Raw genomic sequence first — 19,758 nt, 5'->3', positions numbered from 1 at the left:
ATTAAAAAAACATAGTTGTCTTTCACCTGCTCAAACAAGGAGCAGAAATTGATCCTTAACTGATAAGTGTACCTTGCACAATCCATATGAATATCTTTATAGTACTAAAACTTTGGCTGTAAGATTCACATTGCAGAATAAAACAACAAGATGCAGCTCTGGCCAGATTCATCTTCACAAATGCTGAAAAGACCTGCTATTCCAGCTCCCTGCCTGATTCTGCCTCACCTGATGCTGTTTCCAGAGACTTGCTTCCAGAACATCTTCAAGAACAGCTGCTAATTCCCTATGAACTTGGTTCATCCAGTCTTTCAAACAGATCCAATCACAACTTCACTCAAGCCCTAAACCCTTTAAGCATATAGAGACTGGAAAACAGATACTAAAGCTAGCTTTCTTAAATCAAACTAATTTTTCCAATTTTCCTACCCCCATCTGTATATATAGGGGCAGTGTACAGGCTGGGTTTGTGTGTCAACTTGACACAAGCTAGAGTTATCACAGAGAAAGGAGCTTCAACTGAGGAAATGTCTCCATGAGATCCAGCTGTAAGGCATTTTCTCAATTAGTGATCAAGGAAGGAGGGCTCATTTTGGGTGGTACCATCCCTGGGCTGGTAGTCCTGGGTTCTATAAGAAAGCAAGCTGAACAAGCCAGGGGGAAGCAAGCCAGTAAGTAACATCCCTCCATGGCCTCTGCATCAGCTCCTGCTTCCTAACTTGCTTGAGTTCCAGTCCTGACTTCCTTTGGTGATGAACAACAGTGTGGAAATGTAAACTGAATAAACCCTTTCCTCCCCAACTTGCTTCTTGGTCACACTTTCTTTGCAGAAATAGAAACCCTGACTAAGACAAATTGGTACCAGCATTGTGGGGTATTCCTGTGACAATTTGACCATGTTTGGGGGGAGGACTGTGAAAGGACTTTGGAACCTTGAACTAGAAGAACCATTGGGATGTTAAGAGCTCTGTGGGATATTCTGTAGGAGCTTGGAAGATAATGTTGAGAACAGTACAGAAGATGGAAGCCTGGCTTGTGAAATTTCAGAGGGAAGATTAAGGACTCTTATTAGGATCATTGCTGTTTTGATTGTGAAGATTCTATGGTTTTGGTTAGCTGGGGCTGAAAAATCAGCTGTGATTAACAAGATATCAGAACTACAAAAACAAAAACTTTGCATTACTGGGACTATTGGTGCTGGTTAGCTGGAGCCTTATAAGAAATTTGTGGCAATTAAGAAAAGACTAGCATTATTGAGGTGAAATCTTCTGGGAAATGTTTTCTGAAAGCACAGAGGCTGTGTTCCAGAGATAGCCAAGGTTGTACCTTGTGCTGTGGCTGGACTTGGTAATGTGTAAGAGTCACCCAAGTGGTACTGGTTTTGAAGGCATGAAGGGGTCATGAAGAGCAGCTGAGACTGGGTACTGTGAGGCCATGGAAGGCCATTGGTAAAGGTGCAGCCTCAGTTGCAATTGATGGCCCAGGACTGAAGGGGTCATCCAAAAGAGGCTTGGCACCATGAAAGGAACCTATGAGAGGCCATTGGTGAAGCCTAGTTATAGCAGAAGACAGCAGTGTTTTGGAGATGCCAATACCATGAGATGACCACCAAGAACAGCAGCAGCAGTGGAGTACAGGTAGCTAGAGCCTAAAAGACAAGGTGTGTGCTACAAAGGGCAGGGCTGGAGAAGTGGCCCAAGCCCTTGGAGGAGCCCAGAAGATCGTTAGTGGTTCCCAGACATTGGACAGTTGGAGTTTGATTTTGATTTTGATTGTGACTGTGCCCTGATATGTTTTTTCCTCTTGAAGGAAGAAACTATTTTAGTGGATCCCACAGTTAAGGGACTTTTAATTGTAAACAGACTTTGAATTTTAAAAGAGATTGGATATTTTAAAGGGATTGAAATTTTAATATGTAAGAATTTGCAAAGACTGTGGGACTTTTAAAGTTATTTAGATCTTGGAGATGAATAAGAAAGTAAGGGTTGAGACTTAATAGTGATGTGTTTGTGTGTCAAGTTAAAACGGGTCAATTGTACTGGCTGGTTTTGTGAATCAACTCGACACGAGCTGGAATTATCACAGAGAAAGGAGCTTCAGTTTAGGAAATGCCTCCATGTGATCCAGCTGTAAGGCATTTTCTCAATTAGTGATCAAGGGGAGAGGGCCCATTGTGGGTGGTGCCATCCCTGGGCTGGTAGTCTTGGGTTCTATAGGAAAGCAAGCCAGTAAGTAACATCAGTCAATAGCCTCTGCATCAGCCCCTGCTTCCTGACCTGCTTGAGTTCCAGTCCTGACTTCCTTTGGTGATGAACAGCAGTGTGGAAGTGTAAGCTGAATAAACCTTTTCCTCCCCAACTTGCTTCTTGGTCATGATTTTTGTGCAGGAATAGAATCCCTGACTAAGACAGAAGGCGAATGTATATCTGAGAGAAAAGCCTTTTTAATGGACAAAAGGGGGAAATGTAGCCGCTACTATTCTCATGATAATTAAGTTTCTCAGAAACCTGTTTGTAGTGTCCAGCATGTAAGACTGAGGGACTCTGCCTCCAGTTGGTTTTAATTGGTAAATAAATTTTCCAGTTGCCAATAATTGGGCAGGAAGACAGAGGGAGATCTTTTAGGATTCCTGGGCAAGGGATGGAGGAAGATGACAGCTACCATGCCAGGGAAGGAGAGGAAACATCATGTCTGAGAGGTGCAGATAGGTTCCAGGGATCATAGCCCAAGAGGACTGAATGTCTGGGTCTAGGGCAGCAAAGATGGAATATAGATTTTAGTAAGTAATAACTCAGGAGTATCAGAGGGGGCTGATCAGCCACATGAAGGTAGGGAATTGGCCCAACCATTGAGCAGTTTTAGATATATTAAAATATTAAAGCTGTGTGTGTGTGTGTGTGTGTGTGTGTGTGTGTGTGTGTGCCTCTGTTGATTTGTATAGCACAAATTGGGTACTACTACAGATGATGTTCCTGAAAATGTCACCAGAGGTTGTCTTCTGAACTCCATATATGCATGTACCCATATACACACCCATATATTTTTTAAAGGTTTAAAATTTAAGGGATGAGAAGATGGCTTACTCAGTAAATGCCTGCCATACATACAGGAGTGCCTGAATCTAGCTCTCCACCACTCACATAAGAATCTATTATGTTGGCACTTGTCTGTCATCCTAGCTCTGAAAAGACAAAGACAGGAGGATTTCCAGAGCCAGTTGATAATCTCTGGGCTCAGAGAAAGACATTGCCTCAAAAAATTAGGATGGAAAGCAATAGAAGAAGACAACCAGTGTCAATCTCTGATGTCCACAAACTTGTGCACATATATATGCGCACACATTCAGATATATACACACACATACATTATACACACACAAACACACAAAAAATTATAAAAGAAAAAGTTTAAATTATTGTCATCTTTGCTTCTCTGTCCTACTTTGTCCTACTTAAAATTCAACCTATAGTTTAAACTGGTATTTTCTGAATTAAGTTAAATGATAAAACAAATTATTTACACTGAGTTCAGAAAAGAAAATATTAGATGAAATTTTATCTTCACTCTGGTTCAGTTAACGCTGTGCACAATCCAACTATAGTACAGAGCTGGGAGATTCTGAAAAGTTGTGATATCTAAGAGACACTATTTATATATCTTATAAACTAACACTTAAATCACTTAGCACATAAACAAAATGTTACTACAAGTCTTAGTTTATGGCAACAAAATAGCAATAATCCTAAGAGCATTATCTACTTATCATCATAATTATGATATATTTTATATAAGATATAATTTTAAATTATATATTTATGTAATATAAATAAAACATTTTCTTTACATATAGCATATAATATATATTTATATATAACATATAAATAAATTTATATACAAATAAATAATAGTTATTATAGTTATTATGATTACTAAAGATCCTCAGTCCATCAAAGATGGCTCATAACTTTTATAAGCTATCCCTAAAATATAATTAATATTCTCATTTCATTTTTATTTCATACAATTAACTCACTAAAGAATTCAATTTTTTTCTTCAGACAATACACATCTTAGGTTCAACTGGAATTTATCTCAGTTTACTAAACCAAAATGCTACAAAACTGAATGTAACACTACATGATAGCTTACCACTCTTTAAAAAGTAACTAAAAATGTTACTATATTAATATGTATTTGTCACTATCGAATACATAACATATTTGAAACTCAACAAATACACACAAAATTCAAAAATAGTTTTAGAAAGTACATTGTACTTAAGGTACAAGTTAAAATAAAGTTGTAATTAGATTGGTAAACTTCAATAAATAATATCTACAAGTACTTAGAAGGAATATATTGTTGCTTCAATTTATTCTTAAATGTTTCACCTATTCCCTGACAAAAAGAGGGCTAATGTTGGATAGAAGTATGGGGTTACATAGATTAATGATTTAAAAAGTACATATAGTAAAACATTAATGAGACAATTTAAATTTAAGATATAAAAGTATACCTTCTTTCAACTCCTTTATATGCTTAAAATTTTTCCTGTTTTAACTGTACCAAATTTTAGAAAATAGTAAGCAAGCTATTTCCGTGTCATTATTTACTGATTAAATTCTTTTACTTTTTTCTTTCTATGATAATATAACTACTTTTTAAAGTCAAGCAGGAGGAACTGGAGATATGGCTCAATAAGTAAAAGCACTTGCTCTTCCAGGGGACTCAAGTTCAGTTCCCAGCATCCACACTGGCAGCTCACAACCACTTATAACTCTGGCTCCAGGAGATCCTAGTACTAGTACCTTCTTCTGGCCTCCACCGGCGTCAAAATGTATGTGGTATACATAGACAAACATATCCATATATACAAATAAAAATAAATCATTTTAAGCCAAACTATATATAAATGTGACATATTATTGCCAGTTTCTACAATGGGATATTTCAAAAATACTATTCTTTAAGAAAAATACTATTCATTTCAAAAATACTATTCATTTATAAGTTCTACAGAAAAGAACTTATAAAACTCAAACTATAAATATTTATATAAACTTTCTGTGAATGATATAAAAAAAGCAAAAAAAAATATTAATAGCATTTAAGTGGTCCATGTTGACTTTTATTTTTTTTTATTTTTTTCCATGTTGACTTTTATTTTTTATTTTATTTTTTTTCTTTGAGACAGGGTTTCTCTGTGTAGCCCTGGCTGTCCTGGAACTCACTCTGTAGACCAGGCTGGCCTCGAACTCAGAAATCAGCCTGCCTCTGCCTCCCAAGTGCTGGGATTAAAGGCGTGTGTCACCACTGCCCGGCTGTCCATGTTGACTTTTAAATCCTGATATTTTATTGTTTACCTTCCAGTTCATCCAGATGTGAAGGAGTTTCTTGTGTCCTCGGCTGAATATAAGATAATTTGAACCTGGGCACCACAAATGGTACTTCTTTACCATCACATGGTAATTTGGAAAGCAAATAATCCTCATTACAACCAACTTGGGGCTTTACTAAAACAGAAGTCAATGGAGGTATACCAATGGTATTTTGGTTATTTGAGGCTGATGCTTTAAAGTCTCTTTCCACAGAAACTGCATTAAAAAGAGAAAATGGGAAAGAAATCACAATTATGCATATAGACTATATGTAATAATCTAAACCCAGAATGGTTAGAACTTTTTAAATAACTTTATTATTTTGTTTTATTTTGAGTCAAGGTCTTACTATGGATCTTTAACTGGCCTAGAACTTGCACTGGAGACTATGCTTGCCTAGAATTCACAGAGATCTGATAGAATCTGCTGTTTGCTGCTACTTCTTGAATGCTAGGACAACAGAATATGCCAGCTGGGCCTTTTAAAAACAATTTTAGAAAAACATCCTGATTCAAGCTACTCTTGAGTTCTAACAACCTCTTCTGGAATCTACATTAATCTTGGCCAACCAAGATTTGATCAATTAATGTTATTGCCAAAACGCATTATCCTATTAGAATGGGAAAAGAAGTTTAAGAGTCATTTTCATAAAAGCTCATTCATGGAAAGCAAAGTTTATTTCACAGTTAAATAAGTAGTGTCTTCAATTAAAAAAAATCTAGACATTTTTAAATGCTATAAACAAAGCAATTTTTGTCAATTTTATGGGTAAACCTGAGTCTCAAATACATAATCCTGAGAAGCCAAAAATCTTCAAGTCTATAAAACTTTCCATCAAATCATTAAATAAAATGAATACTGACCAAATATTTATCATATTAGCAACTGCTTCTGCCTGAGCTTCTATAGACTATTTTATCTTTCTCTAAAATAGTATATATATAACTGCACAACATAAGATAAAGTGTAAAAGGACAGCTGATCTTTATGTATGATAACAGTATAATCTGCAGAATGAATAGAAGTACAACTACCATACTACAGGAATTTGTGGAATGTTTTAATATAAAAAAAGAAACTTTTTGCTATGGACTGGATAAAGGTTTAAGTGTATCCCCATGTGTTGATATTTAATCCCTACTATAAGGATATTAACCTACAATCTCCACTGTAAGGAATGTAAAATTCTCTATGGAAACTTAAACCAAATCATGTGTTTAGATGTGGGGCCTTTGGGATTAGTATCCTTTGAGAGGGTAGAGAATCCATAGTTGAATGATAGTGGCTTTGTAGGAAACAGAGAGAAACAAAGTTACATGTATTCATTCCCATTTTTCTATCAAATGATACTCTGCACTGCCTCAGGATACTGCTAACAACAACAAAAATCATCACCTTTGACCTTCAGAACTGTGAGTCAAAATATCTTATCCAATAATAACAGATGTACTGTATTATTGGTATCATAAAATAAAAAATAATAAAACTTCATATCAAGATATATACTAAGAAGTTCTAGAAATAAAAGTGCCAGAGAAAAACAAAGTTCTAATCTTAACCCCAGAGCGATAAGTAACTATACAATATAAAAGGAAATAGTTAGACTAGGAATCCTTCATAAATGCAAGACTTGATAAAGTTATGAGTTTCTTCTTCAGTGATTGTCTTGGAGTTTTTACATGACCAAATCAACATAAGGAGGAAAGAGAACTATTTCAGCTTATAGCTTGTAGTCCACTATCAAGGGAACTCAGGACAGAAACTTGAAGGGGGAACTAAAACAGAAGCCATGAAGAGTGCTGTTTATTGGCTTCCTGGACCTGATTTCTTATAGCACCCAGAATCACCAGGACTACCCACAGTGAGGTGCCCTCCCCTTATACATACATATCAATAATAAATCAAGAAAATGCAAAAAAGGATTGTCTACCGGCAAATCTTGTGGGGGCAATTTCTCAATTAAGGTTCCCCCTTCCCAAATAAATCTAACTTGTGTCAAGTTAACATAAAATTAGCTAGCACCGTGATCATTTGTTCACAAAGTATTTTTAATGTACTGTATATAAAGTGGAAGTTGTCTTTATTTGCATCAAAACTTTTGTCAGAATTTATTGTTCCCCAAGCACAATCTCTCCTTACCTTGATTATATTTCCTTTATCTGCCTATGTCCAACTCTTCTATTTTCATACTTCCTTCTTCCCAACAGCTTGCTAAGTCCTATTCAGGCTCCCACAGCAAATGCTATCTTTATAGTGATATCCAGGGTTGTCTTGTGGTTTGATTTAATCAATCTCTCCACTATACTTCAGGGTCCCTAGGAGTTTCTGAAATAATGATCTAGTATGCTTTCCCTTTTGGCCTTCCCTTCAAAGTCAGAAGACATTCTTAATTTATTCATATATTATAAAATGGCAAAGAAGGCACTGTTTACCAAAATCAAAGATACTCACACTTGTGCTTTTCTGTTTCACCATAGAAACATCCTCTACAACAACTCTTTATAAATTCTGCTGCCATTACTTTCAATTTCTAATAACTAGAAAACTTCCAATTTTGATATCAACCTATTTGTAAAAGAGAAAGCACAAAATCATCATGGTTAATGCTACTGGCTGTATCTAAACAAATCATACTATGCCTTTCTAATGCATGACAGCTCTGAAGAAAAATATTTAAAAGATACAATTTTACTCTTCTATATGATTTTATACAATACATTATCAGAATTACAATTTATCAGAACAGCATACTTAAAATTATTAAATGAACAATTTCAATGTTACAATTTGAAAAAGAAAAATTCCCTTTTCAATATTTTTTTATATCTGATACATCTAGATGTATGTCCAAGCAAAATCTGAAAATATGGCTGTCATAAAAAGTATGACAGAAAATTTTTACTTCCTCTATGTCAATCTTTTTGATATCCAAAATCCTTTGTAATTGAGACTCAAAAATAATCACTATAAATTTTGTAAATTGTCTTAATCTTAAGAATTAAACTGACATAAAAATATATCTTAAATACTGTATCATTCACACACATATACAGGTAAGAAAGAGAGCAAGCACACAAATAAGATATATTACAAATGAATTATGTATTATACTGATCAGAAACATAGTGCACAAGAATTTTTTGTCCAATTTCCTACCCTAATTCCAATGTGCCGGTTCCCAAGGAACTCTGTTTATTTACATATATCTAAATTCTAAACATTTTTGTGGGAAATTTAAACACACACACAAGAGAACCAACAATAACAAAATCACCTGAATTAAACAATCTTCAACCCATGGTAAATCTTATTTTATCTCTACCTCTAACTTGCCCTATACTTTCTGCTTACTTTGAAATAAGTTTCAAACATAATTTAATAAAAAAAAATGCTTATGTAGTAATCAGTACAAGATGTGACAGAAGGCCTTTGGAGTTAACTTTTGAAAAGCTCTCACTAGCTAGTATTAAAACATCTGAAATAAATTATAACATTTCTAAGAGGTACTCTTTTTTAAAATAATCACAATAGCATTATCACATATAAAAATTTAATATCAAGACATGAAAATTTTAATATATTTTTATATATTAATAAATTAATATATATTAAATATAATATATAATATGTTAATATATTATATACTATATAGTTTCACCTATGATTTCTAGTTTTTAAGAGTTGCTTTGTTGAATTCAAGATAAAATTAAATTGTTGTACATTTTGCTGTTAGAAATATTACCACTAGTTCTATGTACTATTGTGTATGTATTACTCATAAATTTGTCAGCATATATCTGTAAGATATAGGACTACTGGATCATAAAGTACATGTGTAATTCTGTTTTTAGTGCTAAAATTTCTCTAAATTGCTATCATTTTATATTTACAACAGAACTATGTAAACTAATATTTGTTGCCAACACAATGTTATTCAAATGTTGCTTTTTTGTTAGTATGAAAGAAGTGATTTACTTTGATGTTTTAATTTGCATCACTCTTATTAAAAATTATGTTGGGAAGGTCTGAAGTGATGGCTCAGTGATTAAAAACAATAGCTGCACCTATTGCCATGTTGATTTTTTTTTGGCCTGTGTTGCTGCCAAGGGCTATGATGGTGTCCATGGCTAGTGCTGCAGCAGAGGACCATGTTGCTGTCTGTGGTCTGTACTGCCACTGAAGACCATCATGAGGTCCAGGTATACGATGCTGTCAGAGATCATGTAGAAGTCCATGATGCATGTTCCACTGACAGTAAAAAGCAAGGAAGCTTCTTTTTCCATGGTATTGACTACTGCAGGCTCACAGTTGAGAAAAAGAGACACAGAACTCCTGTATGACAACCCCTAAGTGAATCCCCCCCACCCCCACCCCCAAAAATAACAGCCTGAAGAAAGCCATAGAAAATAACTCTTAAAATCTGTATAAAGATGCTAACTGTTGGATTCTGGTAGGGATGCAGGTGGGGAAAGACTCAGTCTTCTTTAACAGGCTGACCACCAGGAGTTTGACCATATGCCACTGAGAATATGGCCAACACAAACTGAACAACTACTTCCTCCTCCTCTTCTTCCTTCTCCTCCTTTTTCTCTCCCTCTTATTCTGACCATGCTTCATTGAGAATATGAACAACGCTGGGCAGTGGTGGCGCACGCCTTTAATCCCAGCACTTGGGAGGCAGAGGCAGGCGGATTTCCGAGTTCAAGGCCAGCCTGGTCTACAGAGTGAGTTCCAGGACAGCCAGGGCTACACAGAGAAACCCTGTCTCGAAAAACGAGAGAGAGAGAGAGAGAGAGAGAGAGAGAGAGAGAGAGAGAGAGAGAGAGAGAGAGAGAGAGAGAGAGAGAGAGAATGAATATGAACAACACAAATTGAACAACAACTTCTTCTTCTTCTTCTTCTTCTTCTTCTTCTTCTTCTTCTTCTTCTTCTTTTCTCCTTCCTCTTCTTCTTCTACTACTACTACTTCTTTTCTTCTTCCTCTTCCTCCCCCCCTCCTCCTCTTCCTTTTCTTCTTTTTCTTCCTCTTTTTCTTCCTTCTCTATCTCCTCCTCTTCCTCCTTCTCTTCTCATTTCTCCATTCTCTCCCCCCCCTTCCTCCTACTCTTCATCCTTTTCCTTTTCCTATTTGAAGAGGATGAGCCTGGGAGGACTGAGAAATGAGTATAATCCAGGTTCATGTTGTGAAATTCCCAAATAATCAATATAAATATTATAAAAAGAGAAAAAAAAGAACATTGGCTCTTTCAGAGGAATGGTATTCAATTCTCAACATCCACACAATAGATAGTAAGTCTGTAACTCTGACACCCTCTTCTGGCCTTTACTGCCACTACACTTACATGATACACATACATATATGCTGTCAAAATACATATATATATATATATATATATATATATATATATATATATGTTTAAAATATGATGTTGGGTATCATTTAACACATAAGCCAAAATTACAGCCATTTACATGAATCATCTGTGTTCACAAGCTCCCATTTATCTAGTTTTAGAAGATTTTTTATGTACTTCAGAGATTAACTCATGTCCATTATATAAGTGAGAAATGTTCTTTTAATCTATCATTTGCTTCTTGATTTGATTACTATGATCTCTTTTATGAAAAAGGGATTTATATAAGTTTGTGATGTAGCTCAGTGGCAAGGTACTTACCTACAAGCTGCAAAGTCCAAGATTTGATCCCCTGCAACAAACACCAAAATGCATGCATATATATATATATATATACACACAAAAATACTACATACATATATGCAAATTAAGTAACTGTTGTCCAAAATGCTTGAGATCAGAAGTGTTTCACATTTTGGATCTTGCAACATTTACAACAAAAATAATTAGATGCATAGGAATGAAACCAGATCTAAGTATAATTTTTATCATATACACCTTACATATACACCTTATGCAACCAAAAGTTATTTTGTACAGGAAACAAAGTTCTATGGTGTGAAATTTTCTACTTATAGCATTATATTAACATTGAAGTTTCAGATTCTGAAGCACTTTGGATATATAAATATTTTAACTATATACCTACACATGTAATTATATCTATTATTTTCATTTTGCAGCTAGACTGAATCATAGTAAAGTTTTTTCATATCTAGGTCATAAATAATTTACCCTTTTTTCCTTCATGTTATTTTAATTAGTATGTTAAATTTTTGTATGTACATCCTGGTGCATGGTATGAAAAATGTGTCTAAACATATCTTTCCAAGTTGATTATCCCAGTACCACAAACACCAGTTATTCAAAATCCCATATGCTTACTTCAGCAGCACATATATTAAAACTAGAGTGAGATGGAGATTAGGATGGCCCTTATGTAGAACTGATATGTAAATTTGTAAGGCAGTCCATATTTTTACCTCCATACTTGGAGCTTACACACAGACATGCACACCCTTGTAAATAAATAGATAAGTAAAATACATATTTTAATTTTTTTATTTTTCTCACTACCAATAGAATGCTCCCTTTGTTAAAATACTAAATTTCCATGTATTATTGAATGTGTTTCTGTATTTTCTATTCTCTTCCATTGGTCAATGTATTCCTGTATTGATACCATGTAATTTTAGTTTTAAAAGATTAAAATGTATAGTAGGGCTAGCCATACTTACTGCTCTTAACTTTCAGCTTTTTCTTTGCTATTCATACTTGCCTGATCTTATCAATTACCTTTGCAATCTGGTCTAGCTATAAGAGAAAAAAATTTTGATGACATTTTCATTGAGAACATTTATAAAAATGACATTTATAAAAACTGACATCTTTAAGGATATGTATTTATACTACCTAACTTGATTATTTTACATTCATATTTTGAATTGAAAGAACCAAATCCAAATGAGCAAAAAAAAAAAAAAAAAAAAAAAAAAAAAAAGGTATTTCTCGAAATTAACAAGTGGCTAATAAACATGAAAAAGGGATCAACTTCAATGACTATAAGGAAAATAAAAGTAAAATTACAATGAAATATCACTTTAAAAAGTGTAATTGAAAACACACAAAGTCTATCAAGAAAAACTGGAATCATCACATTACTGCTAAGAATGTAAAATGGTGCAAATGTTTTGTTAAAAGAATACCATGATCTTACTCAAAAACTTCACTAAAAGTTACCATATGACCCAGGAATCCTATTTCTTGTTTAATAGTACCTATGAGAATGAAAACCATATTTTCATGCAAAGAGAAAAATCTGAACATAAATGTTCATAGTGGCCTTACTTGAAAGACTAAAGAAATAGAAACAGCCAACCATCCATGAGAAGATAAAATGTGACATATATTTGCCTAAACAGTAGTTATTATTCAACCAAAAAAATAAGAAGTACCTCTCATGCTCTATCATGGAGAAACCTTGGAAACAATATGTTAAGTAAAAGAAGTAAGACATGGGGATCAGATTACATAATTCTGTTCATAGGCAAATCTAGAGACACAAGATAAATAAGTGGTTGCTAGAAGCTGGAGGAGAGAAACTAGGAAGTTACTATAATACAAATGGATACAATGTTCTTTTTAGGGAAGCATTTCTCACCCTGTGGGTCATGACCCCTTTGGGGCTCCCATATCATATCCTGCGTATCAGATATTTATGTTGTGATTCATAACAATAGCAAAATTATGGTTATGTAATAGCAACAAAGTAAATTTATGGTTGGAGGTCACCACAACATGAGGAATAGTATGAAAGGGTCACGGCCTTAGTAAGGTTGAGAACTACTATTTTAGGGGAACCACAAGCAGTCTTGTGGTTTCCTAGACGGTATAATTTAACAGGGTGAATTTAATTAAAATGAGATCATTTTTTTCAATTTATCAAAGATAACCACCTCTCCACACCCCCCACTCCACCAATCCTTACTTGGCTTATTTGATGGTCACAACTTGCCAAAGATAGGCTTTTCTCAACTTTCTATTTTAGTTAGGCATCACAGCATTTTGCTTGCAGTGTTGTTTCTTTGAAGAAGGTAGAGTAATTTTTTACTTCTTTTTCAACCAATCAGCCCTTGGGATCTTAGAATTATGGGCAGAACCTCTGTCTTTAACTTATCTTCAAGGTGTTCTGGATGTATTCCAAGTATCCCTGACACTACAAATACCCAAGTATTTCACAGCCATCAAGTTACCCTGGTTAAGCAAATACCTTTCAAGCAAATAGAATCTAAGAGCTCCTTACTCTCGTATTTCCAGCATTCTTTTAGTTTTCTGACGTGTCAATTCCCATTTCTTAGGATATAGCATCTTTAGTTGTTTTTATGTAAAATATACTCCAAATTGCAACTTATTATATTTCCAAATTAAATTAATTTCCATGTTTACTTTTTAACTTAAAATTAGCTTTGGTGAAATAGGACAAGATTTACACCCAATATGGTTTACATTAGAGTGCCTTTAGGGGTTTTGTTTATTTGTTTTTTGTTTGTCTTTCACCTAAGGTGATCACAGTACTTGTTCAAAACTAAAGCAATACATTACAAAAAAGTTTACTTCTAAAAGGGAAAAGGAAAAGTAAAATAATTTTAGAAGTCTAGTTTTAAGATTTTGGAATAGTGTCAAGGCTCTTTCTACAATGAATGCAAGCCAATAAAGTAAGGAAACATAAACAGTTCAAAGAAGCAATAACTTTGAAACACATTCACAAATACACAGACATTTGGCACATGACAGGGATCACTAGGATGAAAATTAGAGCATTCAGTAAATGAATTACCTATATGGGGGGGGGGACACAAACCTGGATTTCACACACACACGAAAACAATTACACATAGCTTAAGACTATAAATATGAAAGAATTTTTCCCTTTTTATGGTACTAAAGATGAAACCTATGGCTTTGCACATACTTAGCAAACACTCTACCACTAAGCAATACTCCTATCTTGGGTTTTTGAGGCAAGGTTTTGCTACTTGGTAGTTTAGGCTTACCTTGAAGTAGCTATGTAGCCTAGCTGGCTTCCTGCTATAATAGCATACTTCCTAAGTATGATAGGATTTTTCAAAATTAACTTATTTAATTGTATACATGAGGGCACAAATATCACTCTGTGCTTGTAGAAGTCAAAGAACAACCTTTGAAGAGTTGGTTCTCTCCTTCCATCTTGTTTTGAGGAAGGGTCTCTCTTGTTTCATGCACTATACTAACTCCAGACTAGCTGGCCCATGAGCTACTGGCAGACTTTTCCTTTTATCTCACCATAGAAGTGCTGGGATTATAAATCCATCAGCTTTCTACTGCTCCTCCTTCTGTTCCAAGGATCAAAACTCAGGTCCTAAGATTTGCAGAACAAGCATTTTCACTCTCCAAACCATCCCCTTGGCCTAAGATCAGTTTTTAATAGAGTATTTTATTGTAGTTTTAGGTGCTACAGAAAATTGAGATATAGACCTTGAAAGATAACATTTTAAAGCTTTCAGCAGAAAATAGAAAGTTCCATTTTTATAAGATGAAGGAAACGAAAGACTAAACAATACACTAAAAGTAGAAACCAAAAAAAAGTTGACACAGACATTTATATTAAAACATAATGGTACATTCTTCAAAAAGTCACTACAAACTAAAGAGACAAGCTATTTACTGAAAAAAAAACCACATGTATAACTGGTAAATGATCAAGTTCAAAATCAGATAAAGAACTTCTAGAAGAAGATAAAAAAGAAAAGACACCCCACAGAACTACATATGATTCAACATTATAATTAAAGGAATATAAAATAAACCTCCCAAAGGGATACTATTTTTTATACACTAGACTGTCAAAAGGAAAATTCCAGGCAATTACAAATGTGCAAATTTCTTATGGTAATAAGAACAGAGAGAACACTAACTTATGATGGTATAACTGGTGCAAGCACCACATAAAATAACTCAGTACTAGCTAGCTAAAACAAAAATCCACAGTTCTACTCTTGGATTTTTAAAAGCCAAGGAAATGCATCTATATGGATATAAAGAATCATAGACTGGAAGAGTATCACAAAACAGCTTTTAATGGCAAAAACTTAAAAAAAAAAAAAAAAAAAAAAAGGATGGAAATGTACCTAAACATCTATCAGCAGGATTATGGGTAAATGGGAATATCCTACATATAGGATGATACACAACAATAAAAAGCAAATGATCTATAACATATGAACATGGAAGACTATAACAAATAAAGTATTGAAATTATAAAGCAGGATGTAATGATGTGATAATCCCTTCTCTTGGGAGGCTGAAACAGGAGAATGGCAAATTTGAGACCAATCTGAGCTACATAATGACATTGTGTATAAAAATTAAGTCATAGAAATCATACAGTATAATTTACTTTATATTACACTACAAAAGAGACAAAACTAAACAAAACAATTTTTAGAAACACATAGCCATCTAATAAAATCATAAAGAAAAATCAAAAGGAAAAAAATAGAATACAATGAATAGCTTTAAATATACTGTCTTATTTCTTAAGCATATGAGTATTTGTATTCTTTAAATCTGTAGATGTGTTTAATGTCATTTTGCATATATGAAATAATTTCTCAATTATATATTAACAATAGAGTATAAAATATAAAGAAAATTAAAAATATTCACAATCTTATCATCCTGACATAACTATAGTTATTAAAGGAAGCAACTATACTCAAATAATGGCATTTCTTCCTCTTTTTATTTACTTTCCTACTTTATCAATGTACAAAACTGTCCCAAAATAAACTGCACATTTTTAAATTTACAGTTAAATAAGCCATATATGAATATTTGGGGAAAAGTGTTATCACAATCCAGTAAGTTAATATATCTAACATTCCCAAAAGTTAGCCAATGCTCCCTTTTAATCCATCCTACTTACAGTCTTTCATTGTAATAATTTAATGTGGTTTTTGTTGTGTTGGTTTACAACATTTTCTAGAATGCTGTTGGGTAATTGTTTCCATATAGTTTATTTACCTTATTATATACTACCAAAAAAAGGGTTTTCAAAATGATTACAATAAACTGCCACCAGCAAAAGTATCAGAGTTTCATATTAAATAGTTGGTAATTAGACTTTCCGTTTGAACCACCCTTTCCATACTACTAAGAAATATATTCATTTAAATACTCATCTGAACTGTAGAATAACAACAACAACAAAACTTCAAATGGAGAGCAAAGTGGAACACAGAATACAGAAATTGTAAATCCAAGAGCATTACCTGTAAATGCACATTAAACCCAAGGCTCCAATTAATGTATGCAGCAATTGTGATTTGGTAAAAATACCTGATTTCCACATAAGACATCCAGGAGAATCATTAGGACATACCTGAACAAGTCAAATGACTAGACTTCAAGTGAAATACAGTCTGATACAGTTCATATTTGTAGCTTAAATACTAATAACAACTGCTGAGCCCAATATATAAAATGAAGTACTAAAGTAGCATTATTCACAATTTATAAATAGTGCTATTCATTATGATTAGCTACTTGACCTCAGCTTCCAAAATTTGAGAGAAGAAAATGAATTTTAACAAAAAGCTATTCTATGGTCTTTATATTTTTTCCAATTTCACAATAAGCTCCCTTCTAATAACCACTGTTGACACTGTTCCTAATTTTTCTCAAAACAGATTCTACACTCACTATTTTTTACTTCTTTATCCTCTATTTACAACTCAAATTTGTGGGGAGCCAACAGAAGGCGGCTATCATCCGTGCAGCCATCTTGAGCCATATACCCTGACAAGAGACTTGTTTACAATAGCCTACAACAGCTGAGCACACTCTGATAAAATCTTGTTTTAGATACCCAGGATTTTCCCTTGAGTGTGTGAGACTTAAAGGTGTGTGATTTAAGGGGATGACTTAGAGATCAGATTTAGAGACAAGACCTAAGGGCATGACTTAAAGGTGTGACTTAAAGGTGTGGCTTAGAAGTGAGACATATAAAAGAAGACTGGCAGACAGAAGAAATTATTATTAGGTATTAGGCACTTGGAGGAAGAACTTGGAATTAGACATTAGGCGCTTAGCACTCGGAAGAAGTAACTTGGAACTTGGAGGCACTAAGGACTAGGAACTAGGTACTAGGAACACTTGGGACTTGGACTAGGAAGAGAGACTGAATAATAAGCAGGATTGAATCACACTCTGTCTGGTCTCCATTCTTCAAGTCTGTCCTAACTCTCTCTCTTACTGAACCCCAACCCATGGACCAGAGCAGCTTGGGGCAGTGCCAGCTCTAACAATTTAGCCCCCAAGTCTTTTGGCAGTGCGGGTTCCAACATTGATAGAGCGGTCCCTGACATCTTGGCCCCCAAACATGGGGCAGCTTGGGCTGCAACACAAATCAATTCAACTTTAGCTTCTGCTTTTACTATTTCATTCAAATTATGTGTGATTATGTGTGCTTATGTGTGCTGAAAGCAAAGACACCCTCCACTAGTTACTAAAGTCAATAGGCACTTTATTTCCTGATCCATTTGACTCAGGTCACTTGACACATCATTAAAACTCTCCTTTCCTGACTCATTAAGTTCCACTGTCTTCTAGAATCTCTCTTTTTATTTTCTCAAAGCCTCTTCAGTCTCCTTGGTTGTCTGTACCCATCACTTAAATATTCATAATTTCCATGGTCTTGCTCTCTTCTAATTCTGTACTTACTTAAATGATCTTCTATACCTTTACATGATTTCTGAGTCTGGGTTCAGAAAAAACCTAATACTACCAATAAATCTTGCTGCCGACTAAATACTGCCTAGGCAGATGTCCTAAAGGAATCTTAATTCGTTTTCCCTCAACCTGAGTTAATTTCTTCATCAATAAGTTCTATTCATGAATAATTATAATTCAACTGAACCAAAGTTCAAAACCTAGTTAAATTTTTGTGAAGGATAAAAAAGTACTCTCTCCTAGTTATAAGGGCAAAATGGTCATGACCTTACAGAAAAAAAAATTACAAAGACGATAAAAAACAAATTTCCTCGAATCTCGGAGCCAAATACTATTAACTTCCTTCTAGAGATGGTTTTAATCAAGTTGCATATTAAACAGGTAGGAAAAATGGGGGTCGTTGTAGATTCTGTTATGGCAAAGGGGGAACTACAACTCCGACTGCCTACCTGCAGTGAGAATCAAAATATTTTAATTACAAAAGCAAAACCTATACGCTCTTTCTTTAAAATATTCTAAATAATGTTTGGCTTGGCATCTATCCCACAACTTCAGTATTCTATCTCCCTATATTGAAGAAAAATCATAGTAGAGAGAGAGAGAGGGAAAAAGCCACAGAAGAGCTAGAAACCCTATCGCGAAGTGCAAAAAGAAACGGGAAACTGGCACTTGACACCCTCTCAGCTTCGCAGAGTCTCAGAAGCTCCGCAGGTCAAGTCCCCGCGGGCCGCTCGCCACGCTCGCCTCCGCCGTCAGGCAGGAGTGCCCCTGGGGCTCGGGAACCCGAGCGGGCAGGGGCAGGCTTGGGTGGGCGCTCGCTCGGCCGGCCGCGGTCCGGGTCCCGCGTCTCACAGCCGCGCGGGGAACCGGCCTCGGCACCGCGGGCGTCCGAAGGGGTCTCGGGAACAGCCGGTGCACCTAGGCCACCGCGCCCCTTGACGGAAGCTACAGAGGCGCAGAGCGCGAAACCACCCGGCTCCGCGGCACCTCGGCCAGAACTCCGCGGGCACGGGGCCGCCCTCACGCGCCTCACAGCCCCCAGAAGCCCGCCCGGAGGGAGAGGCGCACCTGCGTCGCCGAGGCCTGGCGCTCCTCCCGGCGTCTTCCCTCGGGGCTCTCGAGGCGCGGGCGCCCTCGCTGCGGCCACGGCCGAGGAGGCGTCCCACCGCTTCAGCCTGCTACCTGTGACTGACACCCGCGCTCTGCGTCCGCGGCGCTCAGCTCCTCCCAGCACCTCTCGCGGCCACACCCCTTGCCCCGCCCCTCACGCCTCTGTCAGCCCAGGCCCGCTCCCGACCAACAAAACCGCTCCCCGCCCCTCGACCCTCAGGGGCCGCTCCCCACCCAGGTACCCGCCTCTAGCCAGCCGGGCCCTCGTTGGGGAAGCCCGGCCTATGCTCTTAAGTTGCTACTCCCCCTCCTCTCAGGCTTCCCCGCCCCCAGGAGAAAACACACACACACGCACACACAAAAAACACACTCACACGTACACACACTCACTCACCAGGTACCCCTCCCCACCACCTCAGAATTCCCGCCTCCCAGGATAGCCCCGCCCCTCGTCGCGTCCGCCCCGCCCCTCAGGGTGGGACTTTCAGCACTGGCACCTAAAACTGCGGCCCTCCAGCTGTCTTGGTTGCTCCGCAGCCCCTAGCTGAAGGCCTTTGCCAGCTCGCTCCTGAAAGACTAAACCCAAC

At 36.2% G+C, this 19,758-nt stretch overlaps 1 protein-coding gene across 8 annotated transcripts in view; it reads right to left on the bottom strand.

The window, feature by feature from the left end:
* The window catches only part of Tc2n (tandem C2 domains, nuclear), an 82,758-nt gene extending 63,474 nt beyond the window's left edge, over window positions 1–19,284 (bottom strand). The window contains exons 1-5 of one of the 8 annotated variants that reach the window (XM_076921387.1): window positions 19,130–19,279; window positions 12,031–12,106; window positions 11,054–11,084; window positions 7,830–7,943; window positions 5,364–5,594 (exon numbers count right to left, since the gene is read on the bottom strand). In XM_076921387.1, coding sequence (XP_076777502.1) covers window positions 5,364–5,594; window positions 7,830–7,896 — 298 coding nt within the window. In that variant the 5' untranslated portion in view covers window positions 7,897–7,943; window positions 11,054–11,084; window positions 12,031–12,106; window positions 19,130–19,279. Of the gene's footprint in view, window positions 1–5,363; window positions 5,595–7,829; window positions 7,944–9,442; window positions 9,642–11,053; window positions 11,085–12,030; window positions 12,107–19,129 lie in introns of those variants that run through there. The other 7 variants (XM_076921388.1, XM_076921392.1, XM_076921386.1 and 4 more) reach the window with 7 other exon arrangements.
* Window positions 19,285–19,758: the final 474 nt, after the last annotated feature.

Source organism: Arvicanthis niloticus, chromosome 23 (assembly GCF_011762505.2).
Source record: "Arvicanthis niloticus isolate mArvNil1 chromosome 23, mArvNil1.pat.X, whole genome shotgun sequence".
NCBI lineage: Eukaryota > Metazoa > Chordata > Mammalia > Rodentia > Muridae > Arvicanthis > Arvicanthis niloticus.
The sequence above is the reverse complement of the archived record's forward strand: the minus strand, read 5'-3'. Positions and strand labels throughout refer to the sequence as shown.